Source organism: Grampus griseus (assembly GCF_964374135.1).
Source record: "Grampus griseus genome assembly, chromosome: 17".
Taxonomy (NCBI): Eukaryota; Metazoa; Chordata; class Mammalia; order Artiodactyla; family Delphinidae; genus Grampus; species Grampus griseus.
This window is the reverse complement of record NC_139011.1, coordinates 14248911-14267248: the sequence shown is the minus strand read 5'-3', so window position 1 is coordinate 14267248 and position 18338 is coordinate 14248911. Positions and strand designations below refer to the sequence as shown.

The following is an 18338-nucleotide window of genomic DNA, read 5'->3' as shown; positions in this document are numbered from 1 at the left end:
TTTCTTAGAAACCTAGAGATGGGCATCAACCTTCTCTGTACTTGCATAACAAGTACTAAATGCATGTACTGAATTTGGGGATATTTTCAGTATTTATTGACTTAAAGTGGATATTGTATGACCAGATCTCAAAGGATTGGTTTTCGTCCCACCAGTAGAATGCACCGGGTTCTGATTACTTTAAAACCCCCGTATTTTGACATATGACGTATTTTGACAGTATTTAAAGAAATGGAGGCAAATTAATACATGATGTCAGCTGAGGACAAAGAACGTGTCTAAAACAACAACAGATAAATTAACAAGTGCATGATAATGTGACAGGGTACATCTTATGAAAATCTCAGCTCATCTGGAGGTTATAAGCTGAAACTCTTTATTCAGTTTACTTTCAAGATCTTTAGAGGAGTTTGTTGAAAGAGCTGTGGAAGTGAAAGCGGCCAGGAAACTAAAGATGTTGATAGTGCCCGGTCAGCTAACTACACCTGGGCTAATTTAGGCCTCCCTCTGCCCTGGGCATGGAAGGGCTCATCCCATTCAGAATCCTGGGTCGAGCAATCTTGTGGTTTCTCTTTGGGTGAGTCCATAGCACATCGTTTTCATTTAATAGAGCATATATGTTGCAGGTACCCACTCTATGCTAGCTCTGTGGGAATTCTGAGTAATAATATTAATAATCATAACAATATTTATTGACCCCCCTGCTATTTGCCAAACACCCTTCGAAGAATTTTTCATACATTAGTTCATTTAATCCTCATACAGCTCTGTGAAGTAGGTTCATTCTCTGTGAAGTAGACTGTAAACTCCACTTTACAGCTGAGAAGATGGAAACAGAAAAAGGTAAAGTAACTCACCCAGGAGCACCCAGCTGATAAAGTGATGGGACCAGGATTTAAACCCGGGCAAGCTGTCTCCGAGCCCATGTTCCTAAACGCGCTAATCCTCACTGCCTGTGTCCTTCCCTCTTCTTATCACACCTCCCTGGAGAGCCTGGCTTAGTCATCACTTTCTCAGGGAGGTTCACCTTGATTCCTCACCCCACCTTCCGAGATCTTCTAGGTTACCCTTCTTCTTTGTACAAAACATATTTGTTATTTCACTCCCTGCACAGAATATAAGTGTTTGTATCTGTCTCTCCCACCAGACGTGATTTTAATCCTCTTCATATCCATGGGCATTTGTGTAGTGTTTGGCACAGAGCAGGTGTTCCATGAATACAACTTGAGTTGAGTTGTTTTGGCTTGAACACACAGTGCTTGTCCTCAAGGAGCTTTCAATCTACCTAGAAAAGAAGTTCCATCCACATGAAACAACTGAATAATGAAGCAATTTAAGCTAAAAGAGTATGGTATATACAGTAGGTGTTATAGGATTGCAAAGGAAGGAGATTGGCTGCAGGGATTGGGTTAGGTTGAGTCTGGATGGGTTGGCTTGTGTCTGGTTGGACTGGACTGGATTGGATTGGGTTGGATTGCATTGTATTGGATATGTATAGCTTCTTCCAAATGCGTAGAATCTGAGACGAATGTCGACGACGAAGAAGGGAGAGTACTGATCAAAGTGCTGGCCTGAGGTAGCTGCGAATTAAGTGCTCATGTTTAAGGGGGCAGCAGAGTTGTTTCAGACAGTGTGAGCTGAAAGATCCTCCTCATTGTCACCGATCAGTTAGGAGCTTCCTCAGAGAGGCTGACCCTGTTAGTTCCTGGGAGCTTCTTGCCACAGTATCTTGTATGTGCATAGCCCTCACAAGACTGCTTTGTGTTGTATACATCTGTCCTGTGTGACTGAACTCCCTGAGGGCAAGGATTATTTTTTGCCAATACCAAGCATACAACCTGGCACAAAGTAGTGATAAAAATAACCATAGCAGCAACAATTTACAGTTATATAGCATTGGTTTATAATAAAATATATACATGATAAATAACGTTTATCAGAACCTAACGATGTTCTATCCATTGTTCTGATTGTTAACTCAATCTACTTTTGCTGAATATTTTTTGTTGAAATTGTGTTTGTTGAATTTTGCTATCCTATGAAGAGTATAACACCTAGGAAATTTTTGATTCTGTAGGCCCTTTCTGGACATGATCTGCATTTTAATTCTGCAAAAGCTGTTCACACACAGAAGAGTCTTAGCTCTTAGCCAGTGCCAGAGAGTTTCAAAACTAGGATTTCCTCAATAGTAACTTGACCCAACCAAAGTGCTAGCATTCAGGGCAGGCCACTCATCCCAGGAAGAAACTAAGAAGCATTCAGGACAGGCCACTCATCCCAGGAAGAAAGTAAGAACAAGGCTAGATACCCATTAGTAGTAGAGTAGACCCCAAAACAACGCGCACGCACGCACGCACACACACACTCCTCTTAATTCCAAGCCAAAGAGACCGAGCCTGCTGACCCACTTCTTTTTCCGTTTGGAGTCTAAGACATGTCCGAGTTCACAGATGAGGCCACTCATAACCCCGCCTGTGGGCTGCTTGGTGGGGCAACAAGTCAGGAGTCGGCACAGACACATATGCAGACACTGTGACTGCAGAGCTTCCAACTTGGAATCAACCTTCTTTTGCAGGTGAGGGAGGGGATCTCCCATGTACCAGCTGAGCTGCTCCAAATGCACCATCCCAGAACAGTGCAAGTAAAATAATCCAGGCAGCCCAATAAGCATTTCAGGCAGGCAACAAATATTTGTAAAATATTTGCTACTAACTTTTAAGGGAAAAGTGCTTTTAGAAAAATGTCTGAGGCTTAATTGAAAAAGCACATAGCAATCAACTTTTATTCCCAGCTGACGTAAGACTGTCTGTCAGCCAAATTTGGGTTGCCTGAAGACAGACAAGTGACTAATACCAGGGCTGTGTGTGGCCAGGCCCAAGTGTATTTTCTGACCACAAAACCATGTCTGGATTCTCCTTTGTAATTACTACACAGCCTGTTATAATCGTAACACTTACATTTACTTGCTGCCTTTGACGTGGAATTCAGGGTCCAAGGCTGTACCCCAAGCTAGAGTGAAGTCCTCTCTGTTATTTGCCTAAAACCTGTAAAATCATTATTGTGTGAGACATGTGTGTGTGTCTGTGTCTGTGTGTGTCTGTGTTGCCGCATCTGTTAAATATGTTAAGTATATCCTTGTGAAAAGTATGCCCACTCCTGCCTTGTTGGATGAAGCACTTTACTAATGGGATGTTTATTGAACACCTACCACTACATGCCAAGGACATTTTAGAATCTAGGAAACAGCAATGAACAAGACAGTGAAGTCCCTGCTTTCCTGGAAGAGAACAGGAGTAGGGGAGAGTAGAAGAGAGGGAGACAGACAAGAAAGTAGCCCTTAAAGAGATGCTCTGTGCAGTCACAACAGAGCGATGGGGTAGAGGAGGGCTGGTGTCTTCTTTCGCTTACGAGGTCAGAGAAGGCCTCTCCAAAGTGATAACATTGAAACCGACATTTTAAAATGACAAGAAGGAGTAGCACAAGCAAAGATCCGGAGGGCAGAACATCCCAGGCAGGTTAGGATAGCAGCCGAAGACGAGAGAGAGCTTGGCGTGTTCAGAAGCAGAGGAAAGACCGGTGCGGCTCGAGCACGGTGGGTGAGAGGGGGACTGGTCAGAGGAGCTGGCTGTGTAGGCCCCTGTAAGAAGCAGGCGGGGGTGGAGGGGTGGAGGTCGTGCCCCCTGTAAGAAGCAGGGATTCTAGTTAGGAGGCTCCTGAAGAGGTCTGGGCAGAAGGCCGTAGTGCTTTGGACTAAGATGCAGTAGAAATCGAGAAAAGAGGCTAGATTTCGATTTAGGGAATATAGTTGAGAACCAGTCAACAGAACTTGCCAGTGGTTTGGATGTGAGGAATGAAGGGAAAGGAATAATCAAGAACGATTCCAGGGACCTCCCTGGCGGTCCAGTGGTTAAGACTCCACGCTCTCAATACAGGGGGCACTGGTTCGATCCCTGGTTGGGGAACTAAGATCCCGCATGCCTCACAGCACGGCCAAAATAAATAAGATAGGTAGGTAGATAGATAGATAGATAGATTCCAAAGGTTTGGGCTCGAGCACCTAGGAGGAGGATGACTGAGATGAGGATTTAGCTGTTCACTGACAGTCATCACTGACTAACCGTGAACCCACATCTCGGGATCCAATAAAGGCCCTCCCCCACCTCCTAACCTCACATCACTGGGGAATATTCATAGACTTTTGGAAATCCTTGATTGTTTACCTAATTACTACTACAAGCATTTTCATGTCTTCTCCTTTTGGTTTTTATTTTATGACATCAAAAAAAATCCCATTCAAGTTACTAACTCAGTCCTGATACATCCCTCCTGGGTGCTCTGTAGGTATTCCTGCCCAGGTTTCCCTCCTCAGCACTTCGCTTGGGTGCCCTGGGCCCCGGGCATGGATGTTAGGTGTGGGTCTGAGACCCATCTGGGCGGAAGCTGACAGCTGGCGCGTATACTTCTGACAGCATATGCCGTGTTTATGTGGATGGAAAACAGTGTGACTCATCATCTTGTTCTTCCTTTTTTAATCAGAAATTCTTTTTGAGATCTCTTGAATAACAAACGGATTGAATCTGCTTACTTCTTTATTATAATGGTGATATTTTCTACTTTTGCCTTAAAAATATTGTGGAGGCTTCAGTTTTCTTGTCTATTCAGTAGGAATAACAATAGAGTTGTTCTTCATGGGTGTTTTGTGCAGATTAAATGAAATAATGTATATAAAGTGCTTAGCATAGTAGCTGCTATGTAGCAGTCAGTAAACTTGAGGTATTATTAGTAATAAAGTAATAATCTGGGGGAGGGAGGGATGGCTCCCAGAACCTATACACTGGTTTTAGTATTCAAATTAAGCAGGCCAAGAAAGTAGAGCTATACGTTGATTTACCGTACTAACTCCCTGCCTGACTTTGGACAAAACCTATAATGTCTTTGGATCTCCGTTTTCTCCAATAAATGAGGGAATAAGGATAAATAACCTCAGTTTAAAACTTTTGTGATTCTAGTAGACGATCTGTATTTTTTCTCTCCAATCTTCCTTTCAGCGGGCTTATCAAAAAGTTTTGTCTTTGGGCTTCCCTGGTGGCGCAGTGGTTGAGAGTCCGCCTGCCAATGCAGGGGACATGGGTTCGTGTCCCGGTCCAGGAGGATCCTGCATGCCGCGGAGTGGCTGGGCCCGTGGGCCATGGCCTCTGGGCCTGCGCGTCCGGAGCCTGTGCTCCGCAGCGGGAGAGGCCACAGCAGTGAGAGGCCCGTGTACCGCAAAAAAAAAAAAAAAAAAGTTTTGTCTTTTTGTATAGATTAGTGTAAGTGACATTTATTGCCAGATGTGACCTTTTGTTTTAGCACACTGTAGAATCCCAACGTTCATATCACTTTCTATAAATATAGATTTCGGGTGAGGAAATGTTCTAGCTCAAGAGAAGTTTAGCTGTTGCGGCTCTTTCTCTTTTTAGACTCTCGGTCCGTGGGCTATTACTCACCATTGGCATTCTTTCCCAGTCTCACTTATGTCACCTTCTTCTTTCGTGATCGCTGCTGTTGATAGCCACCTACAGCTTCTAAGTTCCCCACTCAGCCTTCCCTAGTGGTTGGCATTGCATTTGAGTTGTGCTTTCTTGCTTCCTCTACTCTTTGAAATTTAAAAATAGAAAATTAAAAAAAAAAAAAACCCACAGTCTTTCACATTGGCTGAACCCTGTTATTCATCCAACAGATTTTCTGGTGAATTCCACAGTATAACGTATGCAGTCAGAAATCTATCAGTTCAGAGGAAGCCCTGTGAGAAATGGACAAAGAGATACTTTTATTTTGACTGTCAAACGCACAATCAGAAATGGGCGGCAGCAGCCCGCAAGAGGAGGCTTTGGAAAGTGAATCAGAGAATCAGAATAGCTCTCAGCTCTGCTCCTTGACTTTTCTCCTTACCTGTCCAACTTTCCTGAAGCATCGTGAAGAATAATTGGGTTGGGGCTTCCCTGGTGGCACAGTGGTTGAGAGTCCGCCTGCCGATGCAGGGGACGCGGGTTCATGCCCTGGTCCGGGAAGATCCCACATGCCGCGGAGCGGCTGGGCCCGTGAGCCATGGCCGCTGAGCCTGCGCGTCTGGAGCCTGTGCTCCACAACGGGAGAGGCCAGAACAGTGAGAGGTCCGAGTACTGCAAAAAAAAAAAAGAATCATTGGGTTGATAAGAGGACTCTTTTTTAAGAGTCTGACTCTTGTGCTATTCATACCAAAGACAGGTCCTGGGAAGCACAAAGACTCTTCATAGATCTAAGGAAAATTATTTCAGAAGCCGCAACTCACATCACAGCAAACATACTAAACTATGGCAACTTCCACATTAAATATAATTTTATTGCTGGCAAAATTTTTTGAAGATATTTTTACAATTTTGCTTTGGAAAACGGTTGGCTACAAGTAAGTGATTTAACCTATAATTGGCTATTAATTTCTCAGCAATTATCTTAGCATACTTGGGAATTATTAAATTAAAACCTAAATCCAGCGTATATATTGCTTCCAAAGGAAATATTTTTGATTACCAAATCAACAATTAATGAAGTTAACCCAACATTACATTTTGTAGACCTTTAAAATTATTTTCCGTTTTGTAGTTATCCTGTTTTGAAACCAGTAAATGGTTTTCAAGGTCTCAGACCTTTTTATCGGCCCTTGAAAAGCTGAAAGGCCCCAGGCATCATACCTTAATGACCAATGGTTAGAAAACGCTCTGTCTGGGAAATCCTAAGCTCTGAGGGCTTCACTCTTGCCTTCTTCAAGGAATAAGCACTGTTTGGGGGACATTTCTCTAAGAAAATACAACAAGCTGGCATATAAATAGCACTAGTTGCTAAAACAAAGAGAAACCCCTACCAAAAAAACAGAGTAATTGGGGGCAGAATCCCTGGGTTTCAGCCATAAGTTCACTGGGTGACCTTGAACAAGTGCTCTGTGGCCCTTTTCCTGTCCCCAGTAGTACTTCTCCAGCATATACTTCATCTGGCCAAGGGGGAAGGCCAGGGCCAGCAGTTGTAGGAACTAAAAGATGTGCAGAACCATCTCAACTTAAGAAAAGGGTCTCCCTCACACATTAAAAGCGAGGCACTTTTTAATGTCTATATTCAATATTTTGCCAAAATGAAAGAAGGAAGGGAAGGGAGAAGAGAGAAAGGGAGGGGAAAAAGGAGGAGGAAGGACTACACTGTCACTGCACTGTCACACTTGTGTTTAAAACACTACTGATCTTTGATTTCAGTGCAGAATGACAAGTCTGCCTTCTCCAGAAGGAAAGGCTTTCATATGAGATTCTCTCAGTACCCCATTCAGAAGCCATCTATTATCTAGTTTCCCTTGGTGAGGGGCAAGGACCATGAAAAGAACACAGATATCAGAATCAAATAAGTTATATTCAAAGCTAGCCCTACCACTCATTTACTCAGCAGTTCCCAAAGTGTGGGCCAGGAACGCCTAGGGTACTCTGAGAGCCTTTCAGGGTACCCACAAGGTCAAAACTATCTTCATAATGATACTAAGATGTCATTTGCCCTTTTCACTCTCTTTCTTTTCATAAGTGAATTTTTCCAGAGGCTATGTGATGTGATATCACGACAGACCGGACACATATATACAGATATCAAAATCCAACTACCTTATGATGATCTCTGATAATATCTGAATTGGAATCTCCTCCAAATCTTTTAGAAAACTCCACTAATGGAATCTAGTTGAGAAACTGAAGGAAGAAAACTATAATATATAGTTCTTCTTCACTCATTAGTGAAGTTCTTCACTCATTAGGCCCTTTTCTTTCTTTGACCAAAGCCTACAAGCTTTTTGCTCCTTTATCAGGTACTGTGTCCTTTGATTTAATTTTATTCATCCCCCAAAATGAGAATAATTCCAATGAAGTATTCCCTGACTTTCGATGTACAATGGATTACTAGAGTTATATTTATTGCTCTGCCCTGCAGACCGTGATGCTCACCTCTCTGCCACCATAGAAAGCATCAGAAACATCATTGTTGTTGGAAGTTGCCTTAAGGAGCCATTACACTATGGAGTGGATGGAAAGACATATTTTAGGATAAATATAATTTTGCTCACTTATTTTCTTTCTTTGAAATTGTTTAAACTAGGTCTTCTTAAACCTCTTATCACTTCTTACTGGACAGAAATTAAATGTGTAGACATTATTTTTAGACTGACGAAAAAATAAATATATAGTATGCAAACCATGAAAAAAAAAATCCAACTATCTTCTATTAAGCCACACATTAAAGATATTTTCCCAAATGTAAAACAATGCCACTCTTATCTCTAACTTTTTTTTGTTCTGGAAAATATAATTACTTTTAATTTTTTTAATGTCATTTATGTTCACGTGTCATGGGGTTGTTCTTTTTAAATGAATTAATAAATACATATTTTTAAATTCCTAAGTCTTAATGTCTAACATGGCAAACCTTGATAAATATAAACCACATTTTAAAAGTTTATTGGCATCCTCAATAATTTCTACAAGTACAAAAGGGTTCTAAGACCAAAAAGTTTGAGAATCGCTGTATCGTCCAACAGTAACTATCATTTATTGAATGTGTCTTTGTGCCAGGAGCTATGCAGAGCACACTAAATTCTTCACCTCTTAATCTTTGCAATAAAGTTATAGAGACGTTAAAAACAGACCTCGCTAGCACGAGGTCTCACAGCTGGAAGTGACAAAGATAACCACGTCCTTCTGACTCCAAAGCCACATTCTTGATTAGTGAACAGTACTCCCTCACAAATTCACTCTCTGTAACTTTGAAAAAGTTATTTCGCTGCTCCAAATCTGTTTCCTTACCAAACATGGGCAGAGTCCTGCCTCCCCTGCAGAAGAGTTAATATGCATCCAGGCGCCTAGCACAGGGGCTAACACCAAAGAGACCCTTCCATCCCTTCCTGTCCTTGACATGTTAGACCAGCGAGACTCAGCAACTTCCCTTTTTTCCCTCTAGATGGTCTTCAAGCAGACAGAGAGGCTGACGGCACAGAAGGAGTTGATGAAGATATGATTGTGACCCAAAGTCAGACCAACTTCATCTGCCCCATTACACAGGTACTGTTTTCTCCTCCTTCCCCTGAAAGAAAAAGCGATTCACTTCATAGAGGCAAAGGGTTCCTGTTTGCTTTCTGACTTCATTTCATGTCTAGAGTTGAGGAGGGAGGAAAGGAAAGGGATGAGAGTTGAAGAGTATACCTGGGAAAGAGTTTTCAGTCAGTGATGCCCTTAGGGATCTAGGAATAAATTCCTGGCCCACAGGCCAAGTGTCATTGGTGCCACTGGTCTCCCTGCATTTTCTGATGTGGTCATCTGCCCTAGGAGTTATCTAGAGCCATGAGATGGGGAGGTTAAACCTCGGAAGCCCCAGGTCTAGGCAAACATAGTGCCAAATAATTGTTGGCTTGGAGAAGTTACTGGAAGCTGATCACTATCATTCCTGAAAGCCTGATGTCTCCTTGATTGCAGTTGGAAATGAAGAAGCCAGTGAAAAATAAAGTGTGTGGCCACACCTATGAAGAGGAAGCCATTGTTCGCATGATTGAGAACAAGCACAAGCGGAAGAAAAAGGCCTGGTGAGTTGCCGCGGGAAGGGAAGTGACACCTTCCCAGCGGTGGTCAGTCCGAGGCGGTGCGTTCACGCTGGAGGAAAAGGCATTTAAACTTCTCCCCTGAAGTCCATTCAGCCGGAGGGATCGTGTCAACATGGAAAAACAGGACATGAGGGAACAAATTAGTAATCTGTTCAGGAAGAAACTAAAGGAGCTTCAACCACACCTTCAGAACATGAGAAAAAGGAATTGGATGTAATGTTAATCATTAGATAATAGGAATTTTTATGAATTTGTGCTGGAGCCTGAAAAAAATAGAGAACTGTGATACTGAGAGATTTCTTTTCCCCTTTCTATATGCACTTACCCAAACAAGAAGGAATGGTTAAAAAAATAATTTTTTTTTTTTTTGCATCCTGCAATACAGGTAGTTTGTTTAAAAAAAATATTAAGTCATCATCCTAAGATAAGAATTCGTATCCAGTTGGTCTTGATGATCAAGATTTGATTGTCTGGGAAAACCTTTCATATCTTTAATTACATAAATAACTTCCCAAATGGTTTAAGTAAATTCATGGATGACTGCAATGAGAAAAAAAATTTTAATTGGAATGTTTAGAGAATCTTTCTTTTATATATATATTTCTACCCCTTTCTCTCTCTCTCTCACGCACACACACACACACACACATGCTCCAACCCTGGGGGACCATGGCTCAGTTCCTGTAATAACCTAGAAACCTGAGTTGGCTAGCCTAGCTTTGACTTGGTTGGCATTTCTTATGCTTTTATCACAGATTTGTCGAAGGAATGGAATTGCAGGTGTGACCAGTTCTCAATGGACTTGTGATAACAGTCCCTTTGATGTGTGGCTTGCTTCTCCATCACCCAGAAGTTTGCTGGTCCAGACCTAGAACTGGAATTCCCCACCACTCCTCATCTGGGTGTGGACTTAAAGATAGGGCATTTGAGACTGCAGATATCTTGATGGTCATTCAGTCAAGTAGTTTGCCCTATTTATTCTAGAAGAACTGCCTAATGATTACAAAATCGAGATTGTTTGAGCACATTTTTATCTGTTTTGACTTTCCAGCTTACAACTGAGATACCATATTTCCCTAAGGAACCTTTCATTTTCCCTTGTGAGTGTAATTTTCTTTGTTTCTGGACTTCTAAGGCTTCTTTTTCTCCTTTTTTCTATGTTTAGTCTCTGAAAAACAAAATTTTAATTTGTTGACATAATTGCTAAGAATAGGTATTCCCAGATAGTTCTGTGTCACAGGTCTTCTTCCTTAAAGTTTGTGACATTCTCCTCTAGTCAGATTTGGAAAGGGCAGGCACTGATACAAAAGCACATTTCTCCCAAGTCCCAGGATGGCTGGGAGCAACTCCCAGAGCAGGCTCACATTTAAGTGCATCTTCTTGATTACATACTTTGATTTTCTAATGTCCTTTGCCTTTTTTGAATTGTAAATGATGTTTGGAAGCACTTGAGTAACACCCGTCATTTGGAAAAGGTGGGTATTTTTCTGTCGTACTTCTATAACTCGGGTGCAGATTCCGCAAACTCTGCAGGTTCTCATAGCTTAGTTAAGAACAGTTAAGTCCAAGTGGAGGAAGTCTGGAAGGATTACAGCGAAGGTACTATGTTTGCTGGGCCTTGAAAAATGAGAAGGAATTCAGAGAATGGTGAAGAAGACTCTTTCTAGCCAAGAGGCTCGCCCTATTCAGAGTCTGTTCCACTTGGGGGATAGTAGGTACAGCAACAGTTATTGCATGTTAGCCGGTGATTAGAAGGATGCTCTGGACAATAGCAATAGGGGAATGGTGTAGGTAAATTCTCTCTCTATTCTATACTCATTGTAGAGGGTGTTAAATGTCATGATTTCATTAGTTTCCTCATCTATAAATTGATGATAATAGTTGTAATTGCCTCATTGGTATGTTTGGAATTTGAATAAGATATATGTAGAGCACTTAAAGTACCTGTTACATGGTCAGTAAACTTTATCCCCCATCATCATTATCCTCATCATCATTCTTGCCACCATTATTCTGTAGGCATGAGAGAACACTGCAGGGTTTTGAGGGAATAAGGCGAGTCAACCTGGGTTTAGGAAGTTACTCCAGTAGCAGTTCAAGAGATGGATGAATAAAGGCATGAGGTGAAGATGTCAATTCAGATGCTTTTGCAGTAGATTAAGTTACAGATAATGAGAGCTGGGATTGAGGCAGCAGTCATAGGTGGAGGGAAATGAGGAGGAACACGATCGTGGAGGTACGATGGACAGAATTTGGGAGCCGGAAGTTGAAGGGAACAAGTGGAAGGATGACTGACATTTCTAAACTGGGTGTCTAGAAGGATGGCGCTGTCATTAGCCGACAGAGAGGTCGTAAGGGGAACACATTTAGGAAGGCATATAAGAGGCACAGTTTGGGTCATGCTAAGTTTGAGGTCCTAGCAATACAGCCATCTGGAGGTATCCAGGAGGCACAGAAAATGTGGGTGTTTGAGCTCGGAGAGAGCTCTGAGTGTGAGATGTTGACTGTAAGGTTATCGATACAGAGGAGTCAGAGCAGCACAGGTACAGCTCTGGACCAGATGTGACAGCCAGCTGAGAACCCCCAAGGACGGGACCTTGGCCTGGCTCTGAGCAACGCGAGGCCAGGATCCAGCTCTGCTCTGCTTACCGCGTTCCCCCAGCACCTAACATAGACCCACAAAAAAGCATTCTGCCATTTTGAAAGGGCAATCAAAGGAAGAAGACTCCAAGCAAGCAGTCTGAGACGTAGCCAGGAGAGAAGGGATGAGAGATAAACGAGTTGGGTATCACAGGAGCCAGTGCTGGAGTGCCAGGTACATTGTATTCGGCAACAGGTTAGAATCCAGGGCCTCTTCAAATCCTGCTCCAGAGGTTCCTGATTAAATGCGAATTAGTGTTGTTTCCCAGGACACATGTTAGGGCGATGAGCAGTTCTGGCTTCCCTTTGTTTAAAAATGTCTATGACACATCCAGTCTGAGAAATCTCAGTTTTTCCTCCTTGTTGGTTCCAACTATGTTTTGTCAGACAGGAGTTCCAGTTACATTGTGTTACTGGCACTGACTCCATTTTAAAGTCTCCATTGTTGAGACTTTAGCCCTAACTAAATACAATAGTTAGAATAATTCCTTAAAACACATCTCTTAATAATCAGGCTGTTTATTATCTTACTAATAAAGCTGCCTTATGATTTTCATCTTAATAAGATATTTCCTGTTATCCATAGTCATTTCTTTCCTTTTTTGTTTAAGAACAGAGGCTATGTTAACAAACAGTCACATTTAAGAGTACAATTAAGTTGAACAGAAAGGTGTCGTTGAATAGCAGAACTCCAGCATTGCTCTTGGAGGCCCTATTTTAACCATTTACCAACAAGTCCATTAACCTCTCAGAGCCTCAGTGTCTTCATCTGTAAAATGGAAATAGCGACATCTCACAGAATTTCAGGATCAAAGGAACAGTGGGGAATTCCAGTCTAGGCCTGGACCAGCAAATTTCTTGGCAGTGGAGAAGCAAAGCACTCAGGAGAAAGCTCTTTTTGGACTATAGCGCGCTGAACAAATAGCAGTTGGGTTATTGAGGTCAAGACTGTTCATGTTTGTATTACTTACCTCACTGCTTGGTGACACATTATTTTAGACTCAGAGGATGTAGGATAGAGTTACACTCTGTGTTTAGGTATGATGGGAATCCATCCCACTCACATTTCCAGACCTGCTTTCTAGAGCTGGGCTGGACTTTGCAATTCTTGGGGCCCAGATCCAGGAGCTCGTCAGACCCAGAATCCTGTACTTTTGAGCTGATGCTGAGGCCTAGGGTCCCCAGAGCCTCTGGGACCCTCTAAGACTTGGTCCCTTCACTCAGCAGACACTTACACGCTTGCCCGCTGCTGCAGTGGAATGTTCTGCCCTGTCCGTGACCCCAGTTCAGGACCCAGCCTCTCCTTCCAGGCCTGTAGGTCTGACTCTTTCACAGTAATGACACGAGAGCTTAAGACTGTGTGTTGCCACGCCTATCTTGCTCACCAGGATGTCGTGGGGATGAATGCACTAATGCTTATAGAGTGTTCTTTCTCCGGAGGAGGAGTGCCCTGATTCAGTATCATGTCATTATGACCTTGTCTTCTCCTCTTTAGTTTAGAAACTTGTGTTTGTTTAATTGAGACGGGGTGAGAAACAAGGTTCTCCTGCATCGACCTCTCCTCCGGGAAGCCTTCCCGGAACCCCCATTTGTGCTGCGCAAGGTGCCCCGCCCCTGTGCTCCCACAACGCCTGCCTCCTGCCAGCGTTGTAGGTGGGCCCGGCTCTTCTCCACAAGGTTCTAGAGAACAGAAGTTGTGTCCTAGAGCAGGAACCAGCTTATCGAGCACCTGAGTGAATTCCTGGACCGTTGTCGCACGCATCCTACTCATTCTCACAGCAACGCTATGCTCTGCCTTCCTAGAGGAAGAAACTGAGGCCCATTAATGACATCAGTTGCCCAGAGTGTCACAGCCAGGAGGCTTGAGCCCAGGTCTTTTTCACCCTTGAGCCTGTAGTGTCTTTAGGCCGTCTGGCTCCCGTTGGGAGGGCTTTTTGGTTAATACCTCTGTGCCCTGGGCTGATACCCTAAGTGAGCTCAGACCTCTTTGTCTGACACGGGTGGCCCTGGGTTAATGTGCACGCCAGCTCTGCAACTGACTGGTGTGGTTAATCCCATCACACATTCTCAGAATGCTCTCATTTACTGACTAAAACCACTGATGTCATCAGGAAGTCCTCCCCACCTCCCTCTCCACTTCCCTAAAGCAGCTTATTCACTGTCTGACTATTGGTATTAAAGACTTTGTTCTGTGAAGTGGGGGAGATTACAGCCTGGCAGTCAGTGAGAATGATCAGTGGGTTGATAAGCATTAACGGAGGGTCATCCCAGCCACCGACTTCAGGTTGCATTTCCATGTCATGGAAGTTGAAGTGATGAAAACTGCCTTTGCTGAAGTCAGGAAAGCGTCCGTATCCTTTTCATAATCTCACCTTATTTACTTTCATACTGAAAGAAAGAATTCACTTTGAGACAGCAGGGTGTTGTAAACCAGTGTAAAGCATTTCTCAAGCACCTCCAATCCTTCCCCTAACGCAAAGCCAAATCATCATTCCTGGGCCAAATCACCCCCATCGTCTTTCATATGATTGCCTTTCTTTAATCACATTTTAACACATGTCCCCAGCCATACAGGACACATTTCAGTATTTTGAATATAAACGTTGTTAGCAAGCATACTATTCATTACATTGGTTAATGCTCCTCTAATATAAAGAGGCCTTGGGCCAGAAACCAAGACCAAGAGAAAGTGTAACTTTTGTGTTGAACTGTGGAGCTTTCTACCGCTGGACAGATTGGAGCTCCCATGATCCGCTTTCTTCCCCTTCTGGTTTATAGCGTTTGTCTTGAATTTGTTCTTTTTGATCTGTGCTTTTTGGAGGGCTGTCTCAGATCACTGGGCCAGAGCTCTGTGTGGGGCAGGAACCTATATTTGTATTTTACAGCTGGGTGCTTGGAACTAGCACAGGGCCAATCACATAAGAGGGTCAAATGAATGCACGAATGTGTGCCCGTCTGTGTGGGAGGTATGCAGTCTATAGACAGATCAGCAACTTGCATCAGGAGGCTGGGGATAGTCATAGGAGATGGTGAAGGGAATGAAAGCTATTGAGCACTGTGTTACCTGGAGCCCCGTGAGATTGGGATTCTGCCCTATTGTAAATCTGAGGACACAGAGGCTCCAGAAGGTAAAGTGAGTTGCCGGTGATCTCATAATGAGCAAGTAGGCATTGGGGTTAGAGTTCAGACCTAGGTTGGCTTGACTCCAAAACTGGGCCCTCCACCAGAGTCTGGTTCATGTTGAGAAGAAATCAGGTGACTTCATCCAGCCCACTGCCTTCAGAGGAGACCACATGTAAACAGAACCGTGACTCACCCACTGATTTCTTCAGCCACAGCTTTTCCCCTGAGTCCCCATCAGCCCACTCAGTCTCTCCACTGTGAGGACTAGTGGGCATTTCAGAGGCAACATGTAGCAACCAGGACTCCTGCCTGACTCCATCCTCTCCCGGCTTTCCCGTTGTTTCCATGGAGATGAAGGGTATCACCATTCCGCTTCAGCTCGGGCCAGACTCTGCACAAAGCTCAGCTCTTTCCTTTACCCTCCACATTGGGTCCATCAGCAAGTCCCATAGGTTCTATTTCCGGTTGTATCCCAAGGCTGCTCACTGCTACATCCTCATCCAAGCTGCCCTCACTCTGCTGGCTGCTGCACAACCCCCCTCCCTCCCCTGCTTCCCCTCTGCCTGTGTTCTGTATTAAACAGCCAGAATCGTGTTTTCTAAATGTAAGCCAAACCCCATCCCTCCCCTATCTCCACCCCTCCATTGTTTTCACATTTAAAATAAAGTCCAAAGCCCCACACGCCCTCCAACCAAGTCTCCAAATGTCCTCCCTCTTGCCCTGGGCATTCCAGCCACACTGACCTTGTTCTTACTCCGGGGCACCAAGCGGCTATCTCCTCGACTTCTACACGTGCTGCTGCCCCAGCCCGAGCCTCACGCAGCCCTTGTTCTAGATAAGACCTCCCAGTGAGCCTTGCCCTGACCCCCTCTAGATAAGCCCCTTAGCTCACACTCTCTCCCTTGACCCTGCTTTTTAGCCTTTGTAGCACTTAATGCCACGTGAACTCACAGCAAGCATCTATGCAGTTGAGTTAGCGAAGATCTGTCTCCCCCACTGCAAAGTGAGCGCTGTGAAGTGGGCATTGCCCTGCCCCCAGTGCTGGACAGGCCCTGGCTCAGTGAACAAATGACCCGGTGAACAAATGAATAAGTGCACATCGGTCCTGATTTTTTAAGTGTGCTCCTTTTTTGGTAAAATGTCCTCACGTAAACACTACTCAGCCGTAAAAAAGAATGAAATTTTGCCATTGGTAGCAACATGGATGGACTTGGAGGACGTTATGCTAAGTGAAATAAGTCAGAGAAAAACAAATACTATGTGATATCACTTATCTGTGGAATCTAAAAAATACAACAAACTAATAAAACAAAAAAGAAGCCAACTCACAGATACAGAGAACAAACTCGTGGCTCTCGGTGGGGAGAGGGAGGGGGAGGGGCAAGATAGGGGTGAGAAGAAAAACAAGGGGTTATTATGGGATTATATGAAATCACCTGTGTGAAACTTTTGAAAATTGTAAAACACTATAGAATTTAAAGAATCTTTCATTCAATTAAAAAAAAATGCCCTCACTTAAATTCTTGCATGTGAGAGAAGTTTATGCTGAAGGCATTAAGGTGAAGCGGCCTGACTTGATTTTCTCATCCCTCACAGTTGCCCGAAAATTGGCTGTAGCCACACAGACGTGAAAATGTCTGATCTCATCCAGGACGAGGTGCTGAGAAGGGCGATTGAGAGCCACAAGAAAAAACGTCGTCAGTCTGACTAGGAAGACCACCTGCCTGCAGGGAACTCCGCAGCCTACCTCCTACCCCAGCCATCTGTAGAGAGGGATGCTTGTCAAAGCACTTCGACTGGCTGCATAGTACACTTTGGGGTAAAATTGAAGGTTTTAGTGTATTTGAAAGCCTTTTTCTATGTTACAGTAAACATTCAAGCATATTATATTGTTTATTTTTAAGTGTTCTGCAATTTTAAATAAAACTTTGATTATCTGCGTGTGCCCTATCTGTGCGCCTCCCGAGGTGTAAATGCATCCAGTGGTAAAGCCAGGGTGGTGCTAGGCTTCTCTATTTCTAATCCTTCAGACTGCTTTTTATTATAGTTTTAACAAAAAAAATGTCTTGCAAGGCATGTTTGAAATGCAAACACATAGAAACACCCCAAACTGCAAGCATTTTCTATCAGGATAGTAAAGAATAGCATGAGGGTGTAAAGCAAAGCCGGCTTCCTTACCTATATTTACTTTGTATATTGACAGTTCCAAATATGTAAATGCTTTTGTCATTCTGATGGGCACAGAATGCTCCAGTAGCTGGCTTATCAGTGCGATGATAATTGATGCCATAATGGAAACTTTGCTGCAGCCTGCTGAGATCCTGAAGCGTCATCGGAAGCAACCACATCCTGGCTGTTCTCAGCCTTGCTCCGTGGCTTTCGGTAAGTGGCTTCAGCCCCGTGGGGCTGGGGGGTCTTCAGCCACGACATAAAGATAATGAATAAGATGTTCTGTACTGTCCCTTCAGCCCCGAAAGTCTGTAGACTTATGACCAGCAGGGTCTTTAAATTGAATACCATTGATTTATATTCCATTTGTATAAATGTGCTAATCGATTCACAGTCTACATGGCAGCCTTTTATCAACTAGAATAATCAATTAAACCTACCAAAGCATACCCTGACTACACTAGGAAACCAAGAATAACTAATAATGGCTAACGTTTATTGAGCACTTACTGTACACCAGGTGCTATTCAAAGCACTTTACATATAAACTCCTATAGTTTTCACAGCCTGATGAGAGAGGTAGTTATTATTCCCACTTTATCGTTCCCACTAAATGAGGCACAGAGAAGTGAAGTGACCCGTGGAAAGTCACAGAGCTAGTAAGTGGCTGAGCTGGGATCGGAACTTAGATCATCTGGTCCCAGGGTCTGGATTCTTTTTTTTTTTTTTTTTTTTTTTTTTTGCGGTACGCGGGCCTCTCACTGTTGTG

General features: G+C 43.5%; 1 protein-coding gene across 1 annotated transcript in view; it reads left to right on the top strand.

Moving 5' to 3' along the window:
• NSMCE2 (NSE2 (MMS21) homolog, SMC5-SMC6 complex SUMO ligase) overlaps positions 1-17337 on the top strand; it is a 224180-nt gene extending 206843 nt beyond the window's left edge. The window contains exons 5-7 of the mRNA XM_082675228.1: positions 9001-9101; positions 9513-9619; positions 16997-17337. Of these exons, the coding sequence (XP_082531354.1) occupies positions 9001-9101; positions 9513-9619; positions 16997-17111 (323 nt within the window). The 3' untranslated portion in view covers positions 17112-17337. The remainder of the gene's footprint in view (positions 1-9000; positions 9102-9512; positions 9620-16996) is intronic.
• Positions 17338-18338: the final 1001 nt, after the last annotated feature.